General features: G+C 44.3%; 2 protein-coding genes across 2 annotated transcripts; both read right to left on the bottom strand.

The window, feature by feature from the left end:
* Positions 1-3,151: 3,151 nt before the first annotated feature.
* On the bottom strand, positions 3,152-17,603 carry LOC146058563 (polyunsaturated fatty acid lipoxygenase ALOX15B-like). Its single transcript, XM_083170845.1, has 13 exons — positions 17,572-17,603; positions 17,296-17,376; positions 16,631-16,753; positions 15,872-15,972; positions 15,493-15,665; positions 15,222-15,368; positions 6,590-6,793; positions 5,875-5,961; positions 4,929-5,098; positions 4,592-4,713; positions 4,298-4,398; positions 3,515-3,685; positions 3,152-3,331 (listed from the first exon to the last, which is right to left on the bottom strand). The coding sequence occupies exons 1-13, from the start codon at positions 17,601-17,603 to the stop codon at positions 3,152-3,154; spliced, it is 1,692 nt and encodes a 563-aa protein (XP_083026971.1).
* A 96-nt stretch (positions 17,604-17,699) lies between these two features.
* Positions 17,700-22,709, bottom strand: LOC146058562 (arachidonate 12-lipoxygenase, 12R-type-like). The gene is made up of 3 exons (XM_083170844.1): positions 22,699-22,709; positions 21,304-21,482; positions 17,700-17,909 (listed from the first exon to the last, which is right to left on the bottom strand). The coding sequence occupies exons 2-3, from the start codon at positions 21,448-21,450 to the stop codon at positions 17,700-17,702; spliced, it is 357 nt and encodes a 118-aa protein (XP_083026970.1). The 5' UTR covers positions 21,451-21,482; positions 22,699-22,709.
* Between the last annotated feature and the right edge of the window lie 1,146 nt (positions 22,710-23,855).

The raw sequence follows: 23,855 nt of genomic DNA, 5'->3' as shown, positions 1-23,855 counted from the left end.
AACTGAAAGGCGAAGAGCACCCGAAAGGTTTGAAAGCTCATTCGACAAGAGCAATAGCTACGTCGTGGGCAGAGAAAGGATCTGTCACGGTGGAAGAACTGTGCAAAGCAGCAGGATGGGTGTTGGTACATACTTTTACAAGGTATTATCGAGTCGACGTCTGGTCCTCGGCAGATGCAAGTTTCGGGAGACGGGTGCTCAGAGCAGTTATCTGAGGCATCGCTCAAGAGGAGTGAGATTTGTTTTTTTTTCAAATGGGAAATCTTTTTCGTTTTTGAAACATTATTTTTTATGGTTAGTATGAATTATCCCTCCCTATATTATTACTGCTTGGGTAACACCCAGTGTGTGGCTGCCAGGGGGGGTAGGTAGAGGAAATATCAGATTATTACCTGATATGTTTTCCTCTACTCCTCCATGGGCAGCATATATTCCCGGCTCTTATGTGGGTTGGTGGAGTGAAGTAACTAATGAACTGTGATTTGTTTTAAATCTGGAATACGGAAGACACAGACCAAGGGAGGAGTGACCCTTATATAGGTGTCTTTTTTTCCCCTTTGAGAGTACTGCCCAGTGGGGAAGGAACCCAGTGTGTGGCTGCCATGGAGGAGTAGAGGAAAACATATCACGGTTCGCACAAAGTTCCACTGGCGAGGTAGTTGTGGCGGGGGAGGCTGGCGTCCCGTCCTCCACGCGGTGCATGCTTACCTTGCTTCTTCGGTCCCTCGGTGTCGGCTGTAGGTCCCCATCCCCGTCTCATGGCTCAGGGGCGGCTTGCGAAAAAGGACGGTATCACCGGACTCCGCCTGCTTGCTGACCGGATCCCGGGTCGGGCGCTCAACTCCACTGGACAGGAGACTTGGTGAGGGTATAAGTGTGTCTTCTCCAACGCGTGTCGACCTTGCGGCCTTCTGTGGGGACCTACAGCAGACACAGGCAAGAGAGCCAACACCGAGGGACCTAAGAAGCAAGGTAAGCGTGCACTGCGTGGAGGACGAGACGCCAGCCTCCCACGCCACGACTACCTTGCCAGTGGAGCTTTGTGCAAACCGCTCCTGGTGACTTTGCCCTTTGCCCCCACTGCCCTGCCCTCAGCCGAGGTTCACCCCCACCCCCTTCCTTCATGCATTATCAGCCAATAAAGCGGATTGTTTTAAATCTATCCATTTGTACAGCTCATCACTCCAACTTGCCTCACACTATATATATATATATATATATATATATATATATATATATATATATATATATATATATATAGGGGTGCATCAGGTTACCTGTTATAGCATACTATTACCCTGCACAATTACTCCTACTGTACAACCACAGATAGCATTACAAAAGCGCAGGTCTCCATACCCCCTGTTCCCATACTGTCTGTTGGAGGGTGGCCCCCCTCCCTTGGAGACCAGCAGCTACCACACGATTGCATCAGGGAGCGCAGTGTCTATTCGCATACCCCCATGTTTCAATTGTTGCCTTTCAACTTCCAGGCTGCTAATCGTAACTTTTGACACAATACAAGGCACTCAGCAGATTGGGAGATACAGGAAGAAACCATGGCTCTGCCACCGCCATGCTCTCCACCATAGGGCACATTCTGTGCCAGTATGGAAGGATGAATATCACTTGTACTTGCTCGGTCCTTATTTTCCACAACACCTTGTGAATGAGAGCGAATGGTGGAAAAATGTACACTAGGGAGAAGTACCAGCTCTGGGACAGGGCATGCACTCCGCAGAACCCTTGGGCTGGATACCTGGAAAATAACCAAGGAATCTTTTTGTTGACTCATCACCATCCGATCTATCTCTGGCTGAACTGCTGTACTATCAGACAAAACACTGAATCCTCCAGATCCCACTCTCCTAGCACAAGACAGTTCAGACAGGAAAGCTGCCACATGGTTTTCTTCCTCTGGTACATGGAGAGCTGATAGAGAGCAGATGTTTCTCGGCCCATATCATAATGATTACTTCTTCCAACAGTGGCCGACTTCTTGTTCCACCTTGTTGGTTTGTGTAGGAAACTGTAGTAACATTGTCCAAGAACACACAACGGTGAGAATCATCGATATCTCTGCCGAAGATCTCTATAGCTAACCGTACTGCCCTGAGCTCTTTGTGGTTTGAAGAGAACTCCGCTTCTTGAGGAGACCAGGTGCCTTGACAAGTCTTGCCCAGACAATACACTCCCCAGACAATACACCCCCCAATCACACATCTGGAGCCCTGACCCTGCGCTTGTGGGAGGATACATCCCTGCGCTAGGATACCATTTTACAATGCGTTCCTGGGTTGTTGCATTCTGCCCAGATTGCATTATAAATGTGATGGGTTATAGATGGGCCCCTAAATAATTCCAGTAATAGGCATTTAGTAAACTTGGTACAATGTCATCAACTCACGTTAAACAAATCCCTAAATGCTTCATTTACTGTAGGAATATGGCTACATACCTACAGTAAATGCAGCGCCATCTTATGGCCAGAAGTCTACCACTTACATTAGTTCAAAGGAGACCTATAATTACCTGCATTAATCCCCCCTCCCCAAACATAAAAATACCTTCCTGCATGTCCACACCTTAACCCCATCACCAAACTCACTGGCTGGATAGTTGTCCAACATTAAGTACCACACCATTTACTCATATGGTGAGGAGTGGATAAAGCTGCACTTGGGCTTTTAATGACTGCTTTTTCTTAGGTCAAGGCATTCCCTGGTGTGTACAGAAACTCTGCTACAAACTGTATACACATGTCCACAGAGCTCCTGTATATACTGACCACGAGGTATTGTACACTTACCGACTGGTCCAATGCTCCATGTTTGGTTGGGTTCAGCTCCCATAGCAGAAGATAGATATTTAGCTATAACCATTCCCTATACTGATCCTCTGGACACCCCTATGATATTCTGGGGTGTGTTCATTCTAAGAGCCAACACTTTCTCTCTCCCCCTCCCCCCCCATCAGAGGTATACACTATGTAAGAAATGAAATTCACAAGTTGTACTGAAATATTTAATCATAAATATCTGATAATGGCTTGAAAAACAACTGTCCAGTACTCTGCCAACACAGATGGCCAGTCCAAATCAGGACATTATACACTGGTAGCTAGGTCAGTAGATCACAGACACCAGTCAGTTTATACAGATACGCTGTTCTCAATCACACTCGGGTCCAAGTAGGGATATGGCAAATGCATGTTCTTGTTCCTCTCTTTAATGGAGCGGGAGATCTCAGCCAGCTTCTCCTGGAAATTCTTTATGAAGGTCTGTGGAACCGCCTCTGTAAAACGCACATTAGGATAGTCCCCCAGACGTCTCTACAGGAGAACAGGAAATAGTGTTAAAATAAAAGCCTCAAAATGTCAATGAATACAGTAAGTCCATTCACCAAATAACAGTGATATGCACATGCATAGATTGTGGGATTGCACTGGTTAGATCAGCTGATCTAGTACTTACTCTGAGCATATTACAGTATTCATACTGGCCCCAGTACTCACCCGGTCCATTGGCTCTTTACTGAGCAGCCACACAGTGGATATGCCCAAACTGGTAGTGTTTACTTCAGGCAATGCAGCCAGGATACTCTGGGTTGTGCTGACCCCTTTTACTGAGGGAGGGGGGCTTCTCATCGATGTGGGACCATTAGGCATTAAAGTATAGAAGTCAGACTGCAATGAAACCAGACAGGAATGCTTTAGACCAGAAAAGCATAGAGAACACATTTACATTACAGGCCATGCTACAGTGTAGCGCAGCATTTCCCCAAACAAAAACTGGGTTGGCTAACAAATATCCAAAGTGCAGGTTTTTATGATGATTTCAATGGTTATGCAAAGGTGACTTCATTATTAAATCCAGATGGCTAAATCAAACTGACTGAGGTATTAATGAATAGCCTTTAAACCTGGAATGTATTGGCAGAGTATGGGAAACTGCTGTAGTACATTGTGTTTCCAGATCTACTGTATAGGCTTACCACATTATCTAGTACACATTGTCCCATGAAACATATACACAAGTGGTTCATAGAATATACAATTAGGCTTGTGACACATGTTACAGTTTAGAGTGGTTAAAGCATACAGTATATTTATACTATGTATGCCAAAGGTAGAGAAATGTTGCACAGCAAAGTTTAGCGTCAGCAACGCTGTAGGTCAATGTCTCCAATGGTTGATCTCAAATTTGTCAATATGGTCTACAATTCTCCAGATCAAGGACAGAGTATGAAATACACCACATGGCAGCATACTGCAAAGTGGTGATATTCAGTCACTCACCTGACCATTGTTGACAGCTGCATGCTGAGCAGAACAAGTGAAGATCACCATGGTCAGGTACTTGATCAAACAGGCCTTGGTCTTCAAGGAGGAGGGCATGCCTAGCAAATGAAATAAGCCATTAGTCATCTAGCCCTTATCTTGAATGTTCCAGCAGCGTATAGGAAAGATATGGACCATCACATTTGGTTCTGTAGGACTTGATAACACCAGGATTACCATCATTTCGATGATCAGGTTGGCTCAGTGTGTACATCATTATGATCCGACAGCACAGAACAAGAAGTTACTAACCTGTAGATTTATAGGCCAAGAATCCCTCTTTGTAGATCTCATCCACCCATTCCTGAAGTTCTGGGTCGGTACTGACCACCACGTCACTCTCATAATAGTAATTAACAATATTGGATACAAAGCTAAAATGGATAAAAAGAGTTACAATGAGTAAATGAAGTATGGGTGATGTACATAAGTGATTACAGGGTGTGGAATTTTAGCTGACAAGATATGTTGGCAACATTAAGGTTTTCTATATCCTATTTACACTGACCAGAAGGTGACAAATCATTAAACATTAGAACATGTGGTAGTCTCCCTCTGGGAGGGCAGCTAGAAGGTTTTTCAAGACTACCTCTCCACAGCCAACCAGATCTTCATCCCATCCTCCCTGTACAGGTAATTGGGAATGGCCTCCAATCCTCTTGCCTGGATGTCATCAGGGAGACAGAGGCTGCTGTAAGTGACCTCATCCATTGCTTTTTTCAGCAGTATTGGAATCCCACCTTTCCCAGTTACTATTATCTGGAAAAAATACAAGAGGGTGGATGTGTGTTCGGTGCAATACTGCAGCTGATATATTTAGGCCAGGTGTGTGATTTAGGGTTTAACTTGCATATAAAAGGTTAGATTTCTGTTACCATTGTACAAGAAAAGATTTCACCTTATCAAAGACCCCATCATGACCAATGAGAGTAGATCTGGCAATGATATTGATCTCAAGGGTATAACGAAGATGTGGAATTATTAGCTGGAAAGAGAGAAAGATTGCCATTAGGATCCCATCCGAAGTATGGGTGATGTACATAAGGGATTACAGGGTGTGGAATTTTAGCTGACCAGATATGTTGGCAACATTATGGTTTCTACATCCTATTCACTGACCAGGTGGTGACAAATCATCGACCACATGTTCCAATATTTATCTCCCTCTGGGTGGTCAGCTAGAAGGTTTAGACCTACCTCTCCACAGCCAACCAGATCTTCATCCCATCCTCCTGTACAGGTAATTGGGAATGGCCTCCAATCCTCTTGCCTGGATGTCATCAGGGAGACAGAGGCTGCTGTAAGTGACCTCATCCATTGCTTTTTTCAGCAGTACTGGAATCCCACCTTTCCCAGTTACTATAATCTGGAAAAAATAAAAGGATGGTGGATGTTTGTTCTGGTGCAATACTGCAGCTTCTATATTCAGGCCAGGCGTGTGATTTAGGGTTTAACTTTCATATAAAAAGGTTACAGATTCTAAACTCTGTGGATGGCACAATATACTGTTACCATTGTACAAGAAAAGATTTCACCTTATCAAAGACCCCATCATGACCAATGAGAGTAGATCTGGCAAGGATATTGATCTCAAGGGTATAACGAAGATGTGGAATTATTAGCTGGAAAGAGAGAAAGATTGCCATTAGGATCCCATCCGATATAGACCTTCATGGAGTAACCAATATATTTGAAATACAGAACACACCAGAATACATTTTAAATTAATTCTTGCTCTAGCATTAGCAGTCGCGTCATCCTTAAGTAATATCCAGAACCTAGTCCGGCTTTAATGTGTAAAAACAAAAAAAACCCCACACATGACTTACAGGTATTTAGTCTGAAATTTAAATGCAGCATAATGGTTTACTGCGAACAGAAGATAATGTGGCAGCAAATGTTCAGCCATAAAATTATTCTTACACCTCTGGATGTCCCATGTGCAACCTGCGGCCCTCCAGCTGTTGTGAAACTACACATCCCAGCAGGCCTTGTCAGTTTTACTATTAGGGAATGCAAACTGTGGCAAGGCATGCTGGGATGTGTAATTTCACAACAGCTGGAGGGCTGCAGGTTGGACATGCCTGATCTAGAATATACATAACTGCGAGACCTAAGGAGACCTGCACACATATCCTTATAAAGCACCACTGGTGACACTTCCTAAGCCTCCATATTAAGACAGGGCTCCACAGATATGCCAATGAGGAGACTGCCACTCCATGACAATATTGGGAAGCCAGATCTCACCTTGTACACTGGGTGGCCCATTGGAAGTTGTCTGGTGGTTGCAATGTTGAAGACCTCAGCAAAGAGATGAGTACGGAGAAGGTGAGTAGCCACTTTATGTACCTGGTAGTCAGAATTGCGCACCCAGATCTTGGCCAGTAACCAGTCACATTCTGAGTCACTGGGCAGGAAGATTGGAGAGTGCTCTCCTGGGGTTTGAGACAACTGTAATGCAGGATGATTATATGGTATTAGAGGTTTGGAAGTGGGCAGCAAATCTGCACATGAGCGTATTTCATAATTAAGCTTTAATGCATAAGATTTATCTATATCCCTACTGAAATGGTTCTAGTCTCACCTATACAATAGTAAGACATATGCCATCTGATATCCATCAAAAGGTTGAAGTAATTACCAAATAGGATATTGCATGTTCTTTATAGAAAAACTGTATTTTATGGACCCAAGTGTGCGCAAATTTGGGATAATGAACAGCAGAAATGCTGGGTCTGGTGTTTGACTTCAGGCATGTAGAGAACAGATTATGGGTTCATAAAGTGAATAAAGCAAGCTAACAATCTTGTACCAGTTCTATGAAGGATGTAAGCATTAATGTAATGTTAGATCATGAATTGGTTTCTCACCAACGGAGAAGGTTTTTTTTAAATCCTCTGCATGGGCTTCCTCCAGAGGTAGGATGGTTAGTTAGCCCCGAGCAAAAAAAATAATGTTAACATGTGGTTGGGAATCTAGATTATAAGGTCCACCGGGACAGGGACTGACGGCCAAATACACTTTGTAAAGCACTGCAGAATATGAGCTTTTTAAATAACTGGTAATGAAGGTCAAAAATTTTGCCCAGTAAAAATTAACCAAACCATTTTAGGAAGTACAAAAATTGAAGTGTAGGAGAACACATCTGTAAGGTCTTGTGTCCATCTGGACCACCCACCTCCTCTATATACTGGCATGGGTATTTTACTCTTGTTAATGGATCAGTTAATCCTAAATAACTAAGGATTGGGGGTACTAGAAGCTGTGAGGATACATGGGAGCTACAGACAACTCCAACTGTATTACCTTAATCAGAGTCCTATAACTGATTATATAAATGTAGGATACTGACGGGACTCGTTCATGGCAAGATCTCCTATTTTACATCATATTAGGACTCTGGGTTTGTTTGTTTTTTACTTCTATTTCCCAGGTTTCGTTTTTATAGAAACTAATGCAATATACTGTAGTCAGTTTGTCCACATTTATAGCATTATCTGTAACAACCTTATAAAAAGTTATGGATTGAAATATTTTGCTCTAGCAAATTAGTCATCCCTTGTGGTACCCACACACCTGTGGTTATGTAGCTAAGGACCATTATGTAAGCATTTTCACACATTTTAATATTTCCAACTTAAAGACATTGAAGTCTTCTGTTGGCAGAGGTCTCTTATCCAGATGAGAGCTACAGTGTCTAGATAGACAGTAAGTCAACAGGGTCAAAAAGGTAGACCTTTCTCTACAAATTTTTTTTTTGACTTTTAGTTCACCATCCACATTAGCGTAGAGGGAGAATCATTAGCGTAGAGGGAGAATATAAAATAGTGCCTTAAGCATTGTGAGCGAGTCAATCTATGCAAGGGTAAGAGTTACACTAATTGATGGTCCACATCAACACCCCAAAAAAATAAAAATAAAGTTCTGTCCATGTTAACCTTTTAATGTCGACTGACTATCTAGACACTGTAGATACATCCACAACCTTGTATTTATCCTACACGACTCATCCATTGTGAACCATCTCCATTTAAAAGTGGTATCTGAGTAAAGGCTGTTATTGTAACACCAAGTAATTATTTACCTCTCAATCAAGGTTTGGATCACTTTCAGCCTTTCATTCAAACAGCTTCATAAAAAACAGTAGCAGAAATATATAAGGCAAAAAAGGTCCTTGAGGGTTGGTGGAACTATTAGTCTGCCACCAACAACCTCCACCCCCATTAGGCGGAGCACATGCCAGTGCTAGGGTTTTTGGCAAATTAATGTGAGAACCTCATATTTTACAAAAAGGGCAGTGGTATGAAGACATGGTTACGCAACCCCATTCAAGTTATGCCATAGTAACACAGTATTCACATATCAATTGTAGTGCCCCCAATTAGCACCCCTTATGCATGCTACGACACACCAGCAGTGCCCTTTATTTGTGCTGTTAAACAGTGCTACTCCTTGTGTCCACATACAGTAGTAGTGTCACTCAAACACTGTCCGTTTTATTATTGCCGCCTATACACACACACACACACACACCTGTTTGTCAGTCCAGTACTCACCACCCATGTTCCATCATCAGATCCATTCAACAGCTTCCCCACCACCCTGTCAACTAGTCTTAAGCATGCACAGAGACTAATTTTTAGTGGAGTCGCTGGAACAGGCTTTTCGGTTGGAATTATTGTGCAGGGCTATGTTGGAGGTGAAACTAGTACCTTTTATCTTTAGAGGTGACAGAATTCCACTCCACACTGTCTCCCTCCCCCTTCTTTAACCCCAAGGTTTAAACCGAGGATAATACAAAATATATGTACATACCTCTGAAAACGGATTAAGAATTGTCAAATATTTTTTAAGTTAGGCACAAAATCAGAAAAATCCCAATTGTATATCCAACAACTATTAAGTAGGTAAATATAAACATGGCTAACAAGACATAAAGTACAGACAAATAGCCAGTGAGAAATTAGTAGGGAACAGTAGGAATGGAAATTGAACCATGGGCCCAAGATCTATTGATCTTGGGAAAATATGCGAATTATACTCACCAATAATTCCTTTTCTTCCTAGAGATCCCATGGCAGCCATGACAGTGGGATATTCCCCTCCTCCTACCAGATTAGACAGGACTTTTTTCAGGGACCGCCCACCTTGGGTATAATAGCTCACACCTCCCTTCCCTCCGTGTCTTTCGAGTGTCTCCGCACCAAACGTCCCTGAAAAAAATTCTAACACAAAGGGTGGGAAATTAGTGGCTGCCATGGGATCTCTAGGAAGAAAAGGAATTATCGGTGAGTATAATTCGCATATTTCTTCTACGATCCCCATGGCAGCCATGACAGTGGGACATACCCAAGCTGTATAATAAACGGGAGGGAGCCAATATGAATGCAATAGTAATTTATTCAAGAGACTTATCTTATGGACAAGGCCTCTTCGATTACAAGATTCCCAAAGTGGGCTGTAGACACATTCAAGGCATAATGGTTAGTAAAGGTATGAACGGATGCCCAGGTAGCGGCTTGACAGATCTCCGATACTGATGCCTTGGCCCTTCTAGCCCATGATGTGGCGACTGCCCTGGTTGAATGTGCCTTGATTATAGGAGGTGGTCTCTTATCTTCATTTTTGTAGGCGAATACGATAACTTCTCGTATCCATCTTGAGATGGTTTGTTTCGTGGCCCTCGAGCCCTTCTTCGGACCCTCAGGAATAATGAACAAGTGATCAGACTTTCTCAACTCTTTTGTACGGTCCAGATACACTGAAACTGGTCTCACCAGATCCAGCGTATGATAGGCCTTCTGTTCCTCATTAATCGGATCAGGGAAAAACCTAGGCAAGGATATTTCCTGATTTAAGTGGAACGCTGATATGACTTTCGGCATGAAGTCTGGATGAGTTCTCAGCACAACCCTGTCAGGGAAGATCACTAAGTACGGTTCTTTGATCCAGAGGGCCTGAATCTCGCTCACCCTCCTCGCTGATGTTATAGCTATCAAGAATAGTACCTTCCATGTTAGGTACTTTACCGAAGTGTCTTCCAAGGGTTCAAACGGTTGTAGCATTAGTGCCTTTAGCACCAAATTCAGATCCCAGGGGGCCACTAAAGATTTTCTTGGGGGCCGTATTCCCTTGATTGCTCTGCAGAACTTCTTTACTAGCTTCTCTTCAGCTAATCTTCTGTCCAACAGTACACTGAGAGCAGAAATTTGTGACTTATAGTGGCTACCGCCAGCCCCAATTCGAACCCTTCATACAGGAATTGCAAGACTTTGGCCGTAGAAATATCGGCAAACTGCCCCTCGAACTTCCCCCATGAAATGAACCTCTTTCAGGTCTTGTAATATATGAGCGAGGAACCTTCTTTCCTTGCTTTCAACAACAATTCGGTCACTTGTTCAGACAAGTTATGACGCTTCAAAGTCGCCCGCTCAATCGCCATGCCCTCAGCGAGAAGCTCTCTGGCTCTGGATGACGTATTGGTCCCTGTTTTAACAGGTCTGGTATCACCGGCAACACCCAAGGTGGTTGCACCGCCATTCTTAACACCGAAGTAAACCAGGCTTATCTCGGCCAAAATGGAAGCACTATCAGTACTTCCACTCGGTCTTCTCTGATTTTCTTGAGAACTCTGTTGATCATGGGAAATGGCGGGAAGACATATCCCAGAGTGAACTCCCACATCACTGAAAATGTGTCCAGTGGCTTGTGGGTGAAAGGATTGCGAGCAGAATCTGCTCACCTTCTTGTTGGAGAACGAAGCCATCAGGTCTATCTCGGGTTCGCCAAATCTGGCGACTATTTGACTGAGAATCTTCGAGTCCAACTCCCATTCTCCTGGCAGAATCCTCTTGCGACTTAGAAAGTCTGCTACCGTATTCTCTGGGCCTGGAATGTACACGGCCGAGATTGATTGATTGCAGATTGCTCACTGCCCACAACATGATCTTCTCCAACACTCTCAGTACAGGTAAACTCCTTGTACCCCCTTGGTGGTTTATATGTGCCACTACTGTCATATTGTCTGACATGATCCTTAGGTTGGCATTCTGGACCTTGTCTTGTAGGTAACAGATCGCTTCCCAAACGGCGAGCAATTCTCTGACGTTCGATGACCTTGCACTTTCTTCTGTGGTCCAAGACCCTTGTACCGAGCTTTTCCCGAGGTGAGCGCCCCAACCTTGGAGACTCGCATCGGTCGTCATCACCACAAATTCTGGAATGGAGCTTCTTGTCCTTAAGCCAGAGCTCCACCACCTTTACGAATTCTTCGTCTTGGCATTCAGAACTATCTGGAACCCCTAGTGGGTTTGATTCTTCATGAATGGGAGCAACTGCCACTGTATCTTCCTCATGTACCACTGGGCCCATGGGATGATATGTATACACAATGTCATCATCCCTAGAAGCTGTAGCGCCATCTTCAGGGAGCATCTTCCTTCTGTTAATAACAGCTGCGCCAGATTTTGTATTTTCAGACAGCGGTCTACCGACAAACTCACTGAAAACTTTACTGTGTCTATAAGAACACCCAGGAACTTGATCGTCTGAGTTGGCTGCAGCTGACTCTTCTTGGTTGATCACCCAACCATGCTCTTGCAGGAATTCTATTGTAGTTCTGGACCTCTTTCACCGATCTTCCTGCCAGCAATAGGTCGTCCAGGTACGGCCAGATTTGGATCCCCTGCTTCCTTAGTTCTGCCACAAGTGTCACCAAGACTTTTGTGAACACTCGGCGATGTCCTGAGCCCGAAAGGAAGGCAGGTGAATTGATAATGTTGCTCGAGAAGTGAGAACCTGAGACACTTCCTGTCCTCTAGTGACACAGGGACGTGATAATAAGCGTCTTTTAGGTCTATAGACGCTAACCAATCTTCTTGCCTGAGACCCATAAGGATAGAACTTATAGTTTCCATTTTGAAATTTAGTTTCTTGATAAAGAGATTCAATCCTCTCAGGTCCAAGATGGTCCTGAAACCACCTGTACTCTTCTCCACTAAAAAGAGATTCGAATAATACCCCAGACCCACTTGGTCTTTCGGGACATGATTCTATTGCTCCTATTTGTAGAAGCTGTTGAATCTTCAAGGTGAGAGTCCTTTTCCAGTTTCTTCACTGGAACTCTTGACCTGACGAATTTGTTCTTCCAAGGCCTCCTTAGAAATTCTATTTGGTAGCCCCTTTCCACAATCTTGATGACCCATCTGTCTGAGATCGATGTCTTCCAGATTTCCAAAAACTGAAGCAACCGGGCTCCGACTCTCACCATTGAACCACCGTCATAACTTGGAACCTCTCCGATATTGCTGCCTAAAGGACTGGCGAGTCATATTCGGATTTCCCCTACGGAAGTACTGGCGTCCGGGCCGATAGCTTCTTGCCTCTCTGTAAGTTTGCCTGCTAGACGTAGGGATGGGAAACCTATTCCTCCTATCCTGGGGTAGTCTCACGGATTTTCCCCCCCGAAATCCTCTGGATCATCGAATCCAATTTTGAGCCGAACAAGAACCCGCCTTCAAAGGGTAGCGCAGTTAGACGATTTTTGGAGTTGGCATCCGCACTCCAGGGCTTGAGCCAGAGCGCCCTCCTGGCCGTCACCCCTTGTGCCATCGCCTTAGCTGAGAACGACACCGCATCCAGAGAGGCCTCACAGGTATTCGATAGACTTCTGTATGGTTTGTAAGCTTCTCAGCAGATATTGCTTGGAAATCTTCTCGGTTATGTCTGTATGGAGCTCCGACGACCATAGCCTCATCGCCCTTGCCACCGATGCGATAGCCACGCTGGATTTAAGTGACAGCGCAGAGGTCTGGTGCAATTTCCTAAGCAAATTTTCAATCTTCCTTTCCATAGCGTCTTTAAACGCCGCCCCATCTTCCAGCGGTATGGTTGTTCTAGACGTCAGCTCTGCCACCGCTGCATCAACCTTGGGCACTAGACACCACCTCAGGAAATCCTCATCCTTGAAAGGATACATCTTATCCACTCTCGCCCATCCAGCCATCCTTTTATCAGTGTTGAACCACTCCTTATTGATCATCTCACGGACTACTTTGTGAGCCGGGAATGTTCTTCCTTTCTTAGATCTATCTTCGAAAAGTGGATCCGCTGAGGTGTCTGAAACTTCTGGGTAATTCATCGATTTGTAAATGCTTTTCAACACACTTTCCACCAATGCGAGGTTGAAAGATCTCACATCTTCCTCTTTCTCCTTCCTCAATGTACTCTGCTTCCAATGGTTCTATCTTCTCCGAAGAACCACCCCCTTCTGTCAGCATTCCAGCCTGCTCTCGAGACCTCTTGGGTTTCTGAGACTGCAAGAACTCCTCTTTAGAGACAAATGACTTTTGCATCCAATCCATTAGTTTTTTAAGGACATCTGATTGGTCCAACTTGTCCACCTTAGGCTGTGGAATTTTGTCACAATCTTCACACAGTCCTCTTATCGGCACTGGCAAATGCTTTATCACAACTCATGCAGGTGCAGGTAAGGAATTTCTTCTTAGCTGTCCTTTTTTTTTATGAACAGGTGATTTAGGCACACTGAAAACAAAGCAGAAACCTAACTAGTATCATGCAAAATAAAATCAAACTAATGCCCAAAACCAAAGGGCTTACCTCAAAGGGGCAATGTCAGGCTGCTGGGAAGAAGGTGCTTGCTGCTGGCTTTCCTCCATGGTTCTGCTGCTGTACAACCCCACAGCACCTGTAATCCATGTCCGTTTATATTAGGTCAGCTTTAACCCTTCTACAGCCAGTAGCGCTTCAGTATTGCTATTTTAGCGCTGATTTCCGCAATGCGGAACCAAAATATCGGGTCCCCATTTCCGGGGACACCATTCGGCCACACACTTGGTGCACAACGCTGGCGGAAGTGACGTCTATGCGCACTTCCGCCGCACGCGTCCCAGCACCCGGCAGCTCGCAGCGTCGGCTCCCAGCCGGATACCTACACGCGCTGACGGCCGCCCGACAGATCTCCCTGCCAGCTCCATCTTCCGGCGTGCTCGCCACTCAGACCCTTATAAGGTACTGCCGCCATACACCCACACTGAACGGGGGTTTAGTATGCCATATGCTGCCGGGGTTTTAGTAAGCAACTGGCGCTAAGCACAGTCCTTACTCCGCCCAGTTGCTGGAGGCAGGTATCTCAGAGGCCCCACTCCTCCGCAACTCTCCTTCCTGGGAAGCCATCCCATACAGTATACCGAGGTAGCCCTGTTTAAAAGTAAACTAACGCCCTGCCTGTCCTATCTAGACGGAGACAGGAGAAAAAGACACAGAGGGAAGGGAGGTGTGAGCTATTATACCCAAGGTGGGCAGTCCCTGAAAAAAGTCCTGTCTAATCTGGTAGGAGGAGGGGAATATCCCACTGTCATGGCTTCCATGGGGATCGTAGAAGAAAATAAGGAATATATTCCTTGAAGGATATATACCACAACCTGTTAATTCATACATTTGAGATTGAGTTTGTGTGGCTTTCCAGTGCTTGGCTATGAAGAGCCCTGAAGGTTACACATGCATAAAGCAATTTGTTCTGCCTAATGCCAAACGCAAGTGGCCATGAAGCAAATTAATGCATGGATCCAACAAGGGGATTCAGGCCACCATGGTCTGTAGGTTTAGGTAGAAGCAAACTACTCAGAGGGGTTTTTGCTTGCCCAGGTAAAATTTGGCAAATAAAGTTTACAATGATTGTAAACTATGCATTGGTACCCAGACATGGATTGCTTGGAATACAAGTCTGGGTATGGTATACATTTTTACTGCCTTAAGCCTGCCTATCAATGATCAACACAGATGGAACCACACTTGTTCAGCCCACTGGAGCGTTCACCTCAAATATATTTGAAATTTAAGCAGACGTTAGAAGACTTGCCTGGATAGCTATTGGGACAATCTGGTCTTCAGGAGTTCTCCACAGTAGACACACAGGGGCAGCGATATATTGTTGCTTTCCATTTACAGAGTTATTGGCAGGGACCCTGTGCAGCAGCTTGTAATCTGCCAAGTAGATATTACCTTTCTGCAAGACAAACATGTTTATTGCAGTGCATCTGGGTCAGTAGCCATGCTTTTGGGCTACCTTTGTTTCATAGGAAGAGATACAAAGTTCATTAGCCCCCAATTTCCAGAAATAGACCCCTCACCTTTAGCTCTGTCTCAAGACTGGTGGTGGTCCCCAGAGATGCAGCCACCATGTTGCAAGTAACTGGGAAGTTCTCAGGAATGTGGGAGCATTTCCTGATGAGTATAGGGTTTATGCCATTCAGGTATTGGCTACCAAAAAAGGCATCCTCCTTCCACATCTCAGCTACCACATCTAGGGATAAAAGACATGAAGGAACATTTGATATTATTTGTTGCAGACAGAGGGACTACTGGGATAGCTCTGATCTTGCTTCTACAAGAGCACTTTACCATATAAGCTGAGTGCGTCATATGACTAAAGAGGTGACAGACAAGACAAGCTTCTGTTACTCCCTCATCCAAGATATTCACCTTACAAGGAAACTGGCAAAAGAGTACCTGAGTTATCAAACCCTCTCAGACAGAAGACTCGTTTGATCTCATCTAGATTAGGCCACGATTCCGCACTTGTGAAACCTTCCAGCATCATTGCAAGTCCCCTACGAAATGGAGGATTCAAATAAACTACAGAGATGTACTAACATGAAACATAATTAATATGTCCCATAGTCCTACAAATACATACACTGACTTGGGGACAAACTAATTTAAATTTCCACAGATATGAAAAAGGGGATTTGCAAATTGTGATCTAAAGCCCCATACACACTAAGCAATTTAGTAAAAGATTTCTCAGATGGGCCCTACTTAACAAAATGGTGTCATTATAGCGCCTAGTGTGTACAGATGAACAATGTCTGCTCCGGTACATTGCCCAGCCCTTCCTTGGACATGTACAGATAACGGAGGTCCTTGTAAATGACAGCCATGTTCCTGCTCCCCCCTAACCATCACTCACGGCCAGAATCAGCAAGTGTGTAAGCACAAGCCAAGATTGTTCCTGGAAAGGCACTTTGGCATGGGTTCCAAAGCCCCATACACATTAAACCATTATATTCCTGACAAAACTATACCAAGGCAATCACTAAGCAAATAAAACAAAATAAAATACTAACAGGTTACAGGGGTTGTAAAAACAAAGGACTATTTGGCCAGTCACGTAAAAAAAAAAAAAAATATATATATATATATATATACACACACACACACACACACATTATGGATATACAGAACTTTCTACTCAGACTAGATACATACACGGCTGACTTGGAATGCTGGAAGCTGCTCAGTTTTAGGAAAGAGTACTGGTCATTACTGGGCAGTTCCTCAACCTTGTCTACAGCAATGCAGTGAGGGGCACCTTCTGCATAAGGTTTCCACCTGCAGGATACAGAGGTTAGTAGTATAAAATAAATGCATGATTTTACTACATTGACCATTCCTAGATGTAGGGATTATAGAAAAGTTTCTCTATGGATCAGATGTATTAAGCCTGGTGAAGAGATTAAGTGGAAGGGGATAAGCACACAGACCACTTTCTCTTCGCCAGGCTGAATTCATCTGCCCCAATGTTTTAAAGCTAGTGGGATCTATTTAAATTAACGAGGCAGCTTAATGTAGAATAAGCGACCCAAAAGAAAGTTATTTTTGAAAGAACTGGCTCAATCTGCAAAGGCTTAAAGACTAAGTCTGAACTATCTCCTCCAGTCACATGACAGCATAGGCTGAAGACCTGAATATATTTTAGTTGGCAGTAACAGTAGAGTTAATGCTAATGAAAGATGTGCATAGGTAAAATGTAAGCTTAACCTGGCCCCAATTCCCTTGGCACCTCCCTAAAAGGGAATACTTTCCATCATATAATGAATGAATATCCTCAGAAACAGCAATAAAGCTGTACTCAATGTATTTTGACCACTCACTTGTGAGTCTCTCTTTCCTTCTCCAGTTCCTCTGTCCTTGTTTCTTTAGTAGTGGGTGAGTATTGCTGGATAGTAGGATGCCTGAAACAGAACAGATACCAAGTGTACTGTAATGTACCATAGTCAGCCTGGTTTATGAATGGTGATTCCTACAGTATGCAAGATCAATAATGTGACTCCATAAGGGAAATGCCCATACATGGAAACTTTCCCATCTGTAGTGTTTCATGTGTGCTAACTATTTCTTAATCAATCTAAACAGTACTGGACACCAACCGGGAGATGAAGTTTTTGACAATGTCATACATAGGGGTAAGCCGGTTTACCTATCCCACAATGAGGACCACCCACATAGACCAGATGAGGAGATCCCCAGAGAGCACAATACAAGTCTGGATAGAATCTTACCCTTTTCCCTCTGGTATTGCCACAGTCATTCCCGTAGGTATCCATTGATGAAACGGGAACTGGTAGAGCCGACCATTAGGGCAGGTCACATTGACATAGCAGCAATACCAAGCAACTGTATTAAAGTTATTGTAGGTCTTTGTTGACAGCCGAACCAGCATGAGCTCTCCAAGATCTTTCACTGTGTCAACTTCAAAGTCAGTCACCTGGAAAAGCAGAGCGATGTCTGAGAAACATGCACCGAGGAACCACAGAACATCACTATGGATCAGGGGATTTGCAGACAGAATTCTGCATCAATTTACTGAATAAGTCTTCTATTGTTCATAAGTTTTGCAACATTTGAAGCAATGGAGTGATTTATCAAAGCTAAAACCAAGAATATATAAATTGTTTGTTCAGGTAAGTACTTACACTAAGGGCATCTATGTGCTTAGGGTTCTAGGCTACAGATCACTCAGCACACATGGCCAACGAGATTGCTTATACACCTGTAGTAATGTGTCTGTGCTAACAAATGTTCTCTGGTTAGAACACTGGCTATTTGGACAGATGTTCACTACATAAACTCAAGATATGAGCCGGTGAACACAACGCGTGGGACAGCACATCGCCATCAGGCATACACAGCAAGCAGTTAAAACTTATTTTCTAAGAGATTTATTCAGATTGCTTTGAATATGGGCTGTTATCACGGTGTATGCTCCTTAATAAAAAAGTTCTGCAAATATTTTAGACTGTTGAATTCAACCCTGGAGCTTTCTTAATGGAATTTCCAATAATTCAACTCCACTATGAACAGGCAACAGTCTGGTTTGGGGAATATGTAACTTATATAATATATTGGAACCAGCTGTAGAAATCTAATTTTTTCTGGCAGAAAATCAAAACAAGTCTGTTTAGGTATTCAATATGGTCACATACTGGTGCAGAAGCCTTTGAAAGCTGTGGAGACATCACTACTGCCTTTGTCCAGGGTCAGACTGGCCTACAGGGGAAATATTTAGTGAGCCCCACCCCCTCAGGTCCCAGCCTGTGCACTTGATTCTACATCTATTACATATTGCTGCACAGGACTATTAGGTCATTATTACAGTGCATTGCCGTTACTAATCTGGTTATTCTTCCATGCACTATGTACATATTTAGGCAGAAGCCAATCCGGAACTGGGTCAAATAAATTGCAGGATAAATTATTTGGTACTTGTGTATTATCACGGCTCCCACGACTTCCATCTTATACAATTTAAAATTGTATATGGCATATGATGAGATGAGATTTTAAATTGTATAAGCACACTAATGGGTGCTTTCAAGGTCAATTGGCCCCCCTATAAGATTTTTAGGTACTTGTGGAGTATCACGGCTCCCACGATGGCCATCGCACAGGAAAAAAAAAATATCGCATTGCATGCGATTTTTAACAGAAAAGCATCCAAATGCATTGAAATTAGTATGAAACATGTTCAATGGCCCCCAAATGTCATTTTTGAGGCTGTACCACCCCCACTAGCAACGTGAACCTGAAGCGTGGCGAGCGCAGCGAGCCCGCGGTACACGCCCTACGACCTTTTCATACCCCCCACTATCCACGTTGGCGTGGAGAATAGAAAGTGTGGTGAGCGCAGCGAGCCACCGAGCCCGAAGCGTGGCGAGCCCCGCGAGGGGACACGGATACCTTCACAGGTGTCCGCGTCCCCTCGCCACGCTTCGGGCTCGCCACACTTTCTATTCTCAACTCCACGCCGACGTGGATAGTGGGGGTATGAAAAGGTCGTATTACGCGTACCGCCACCGCTCGCCACGCTTCGGGTTCACGTTGATAGTGGGGGTGGTACAGCCTCAAAAATGACATCGAGGCCATTGAACATGTTCTCATACTAATTTCAATGCATTTGTATGCTTTTCAGTTAAAAAAAATGCATGCGATTTTGTAAAAAAAAAAAAAAAAAAAAAAAAAAAAAAAAAAATCGCATGCCACTATATATGGCATGCGATGGGAGCCGTGATAATCCACAAGTACCGATTTTTAATTGTATAATCCATGTCGGCGTGGAGTTGATTTTATATAGTGTGGCGAGCGCAGCGAGCCCCGCATAATACTTTACATGTATTACGCGTCCCCTCGCGGGGCTCGCCACGCTTCGGGTTGGCGTTGATAGTGGGGGTGGCGTGGGGGTGCATTTAACATTGTAAGCACCCATTAGTGTTCGTATACAATTTTAAATTTCATCGTATGCCATATACAGATGAATCATGCCTTGTCCTTGCTGGCGGATCGCCAGCAACACGACGCCGCTATCTGTCTGACGCGCGTGCGTCCCCCACGCACGCGCGTCACAGTATCCGGGCGGCGAGGCGGACGCATTACTGTCCGCCTCCCGCTCGAGGGGGACCCAAGGAGGCTACGGGGGAGTGCGGTCGCCCGGTGTGGGCACCGGGAGACCGAGGGCAGCACCGTCGGAAGGGGACGCTTCATGCACCCCCTTCCGGCATACAGATGGCGGCGGGGCAGGGGATGGTGACGCCATCCCCTGCAAAGATGAATCCCGCTACATCTGTACAATGGTATACAATTTTAAATTGTATAAGATCGGGTCCCATCGCAGCACATCTCATTGCATACCATCTTAAGCCTTATGGTATGCAATGAGATGGGAGCCGTGATAGTACACAAGTACCAATAATTTAATGCCAGTTATGAAGGGTGCAATTATATTGTATGTGTAGGCCAAAGGAACAATCCAATATATTACAGTACTTCAAATAAGGGTCAAATAACTTGAAGGATAAATAATTGAATGGCAGTTATTTATCCTGCATCTGTATGTAGGCCAAAGGAACAATCCAGTCTATTACAGTACATAGGACACAAAATAGGTGCAGTACTGTAGCATATGATGAACTGTATTCATTTCACTAAAAAAAAAAAAAATATATAGATATACTGTATTACACAGGTATAGTGCACCGTCTGCCACCTTATATTTATCACACTTGGGCGGGATGTACTAAACTGGAAATATGGTAAAAACCTTTTTAAACACACTTTCATATGCATTAAAGCCCCACCGCCAGGGCTTTGCCACGGGCGGGGTACGCCTAGGTGTTTCTTTTCACATCCCTCCCTCACCTGTGTCCGGGCAGCAACCCTCTTCTGGGTGCAGGGAGGAGCCTAGCAGTGGACTGAGCAGGAGTATTCTAGCCACAGCAGGAGGGGGAGAGCCACAGACCCGCGCACCTTCCCCACCACCAGTTTCACAAAAGGGCAGTTCTCATGGCAAGAATTACCCTTTGCAATACTAATCACATATGTTAGTACAGAACTGCGATGTGGCAGGATGTACTGCAGTTGCTTGGTACATCCCACCCCATTTCACAGTCTTAATCTAGACACACACAAAATGCCCTTACAGAAGACATCATGCCACTGGGCCAAGCCCTAATGTACAATGAGAAATGAAAGTGTAGGAGAACTCACATTTTAAGACTTTGTGAAATGTATACATTTTTTCCCTGAACAGTCCAATGATCAGATACAAAGCTCATACATCATGTAACAGCTTATATTACTGGTATTATGAGCATACTAATACTCACAGCTCCAGGTCTGAAGTTACTCCACTTATGATCCAGGTGATGTTTAGCACTTTCTCCCAGGGTGCCCAGAAGAACAATGGAGACTTGGTCACAGGTCCCAGCACTCAGGTCAGTCCCTGTAGCAATCTTTAGCTTGTAGGTCCCCATGTCTTCAGGTAACAATGCCCGATGGAGCAGCGCTGGAAGGAACCAGGACCAGTCATAATTGGGCATAGATTACTAAAGGCGGTATTCAATCCGGGATGCCAACTATTGGAACATACTGACAGTTAGAATCCCAGGCTGTTCCCACCCAGCTTGAAAGATACGATAGGTTGAATTCAATGTTCAATTCAATGTTCTGCCTTTCGAGTGGTGAAAACGGCTGTGAAATAACAGCTGTGAATTATACAATCCACAGGAGTTTCCAACAAAACAGATCAGACTTGCTTTAAAGCTGGATCCGTTTTGCCTACATCTGCCTTCAATGATATCAGACATAACAGCATTGAATAGGTGGCAGGTGCTATTTCCCATTGGGGATAGTGGCTGACATTGAATACCCCCTAAGGGTCAGTTTTGTTTTGTGTATGACCCTCCATTGATTCTGCAAATGTACAAATGGCAATGCCAAAGAAATATCCTGAGTGCATTTTATAGCAGATAGAAGTCTCAGATTTAGTAACCATCAGTTTTGAATGATGTAGCATCTTTGGGCATAGCAGAGGTCATTATAGGTAAGGGCAGAGCAGGGGTTGTGTCTCCAAAATAGCATCATTACAGATCCACCCCTTATACAAGATTACAGACATTGTGAAGCCATGATTACTTCATTTTACAACTATTGCTCTACCACTGAGAGCCATGAGTTCCCCCATTACAGAACAGAAAGCACCCACTGGTCAGCCAATGAATGGAAGCCCACCTCCCCCCCCCCCCCCCCAAAAAAAAAAAAAAAAAAAAAAAAAAAAAAAAGTTATGATAAGGACGGCCTATAATGTCCAGCAAGCCTGCCCTGAGCACACTTGGAGAACCACAAGTGCCAGCATTCCTGGACAATAAGAAAGCAACTGGTGTTTGTTGCCCACAACAACATCATCTCTCAATTGACCATTAACTTCTCATCCACTGCCACACGGGATTCATGGGAAATCCCACAGGACATCACGAGTTAAATTTAGCAGTGAAGTGTTACAGAGCATTGTGTAAGGTGAAAGCAACTATTCAGTGTTTGAAGAAAATTAAAAATGTGGAAAAATAAAATATGGATGAAAGACATACAAAGAAAGTGTATAGAATGTGAATCTATGCGTTATGTAGTGATGCCCTGAATTGCCCCAGCCAGACAAGTTCCAGGGTCCCACACCCAAACATTCACCCCAAGAAACCTGCCACTATATAAGTATGAGAACTTACTTTGGATTGTGCCTGAGTCAGTAATGAGCAGTTAGTGCTCGGTCCCTGCTTATATACCGTGTGAGTGCAGTGGGGGAGGGGCACTAATCTAGACTGAGGCGATCTCCAACCTCAGGTGTGTAGATATCCCCATACCATAGAATATATAGGAACATAGGGCTCTAGTCTACACTGCACTCCCTAGCTGCTTGTAATGAGAGGTGCTACCTAGCTGAGATGGGATACGGTCATTGGGTCACCAGCATGATGGTCGACACCATTAGGTCAACATGCATTTAGGTCGACATGAATTAATGTCGACATGCAGGAAGGTCAACATGACTTAAGGTCGACATGGGTTAGGTCAACAGGGTCATTAGGTGGACAGGGTCATTAAGTCGACATGGGTAAGGTAGTCAGGGTCATTAGGTCGACGTTTTTTATAATCAACCTAGACTCATGTGGACATAATGACCTGTCGACCTAGACCAGTGGTTCCCAACCTTTTTTCTCTCCCGTACCCCTTGATTAAGCTTTTCATTTATAAGTATCCCCCTCCTCTCAATTTGAACTATCCACAGTACGTACAAGTGGAGTGGAAGTGAGCGGTATGTGTGTCCTTATGCATGTCATTATATTAAGGAATAGCTGAGGAGTAGTGTGTGGTCAGGAGTCCCTCTGTGTCTGGCCTCTGGCTGTGTACTGTCTCCGGGGTTCCTGCTAAGAATAATGCCACTGATTCCACCACCTGTGGAAGCGCAGGTAGCTCCCAATGGATTGCTGATCGGGCAAAAACATGAGAAGACGCTAATGACGATGCAGACAGAACCGGAAGTGATGTAACATGATTCATCTCCATGGCAATGGGAGACTTATCCTGGATACTTCTTCTTCTTCCGCCGTTACCAATATTATTTTCAAGTACCCCCAACTGGTCTGCAAAGTACCCCCAGGGGTACTAGTACCCCAGGTTGGGAACCACTGACCTAGACCCATGTTGACCTTTCAGCATGTTGACCTAATGGTGCCGACCCATTGCTTGTCAGCATCCATGCTGTACACCAAATGACCATATCCCTTATAAAGGTCCATGCTGAGCTTCATCTGTGGGATACATGGAGTTCTATAGAACTCCATGTATCCCACATCCGGGTAGATCTCCATTATGTTACAATGTT

Source organism: Crinia signifera, chromosome 2 (genome assembly GCF_055691185.1).
Source record: "Crinia signifera chromosome 2, ASM5569118v1, whole genome shotgun sequence".
Lineage (NCBI taxonomy): Eukaryota > Metazoa > Chordata > Amphibia > Anura > Myobatrachidae > Crinia > Crinia signifera.
Note: the sequence above shows the minus strand (reverse complement) of the source record. Positions and strands in the feature narration are given on the sequence as shown.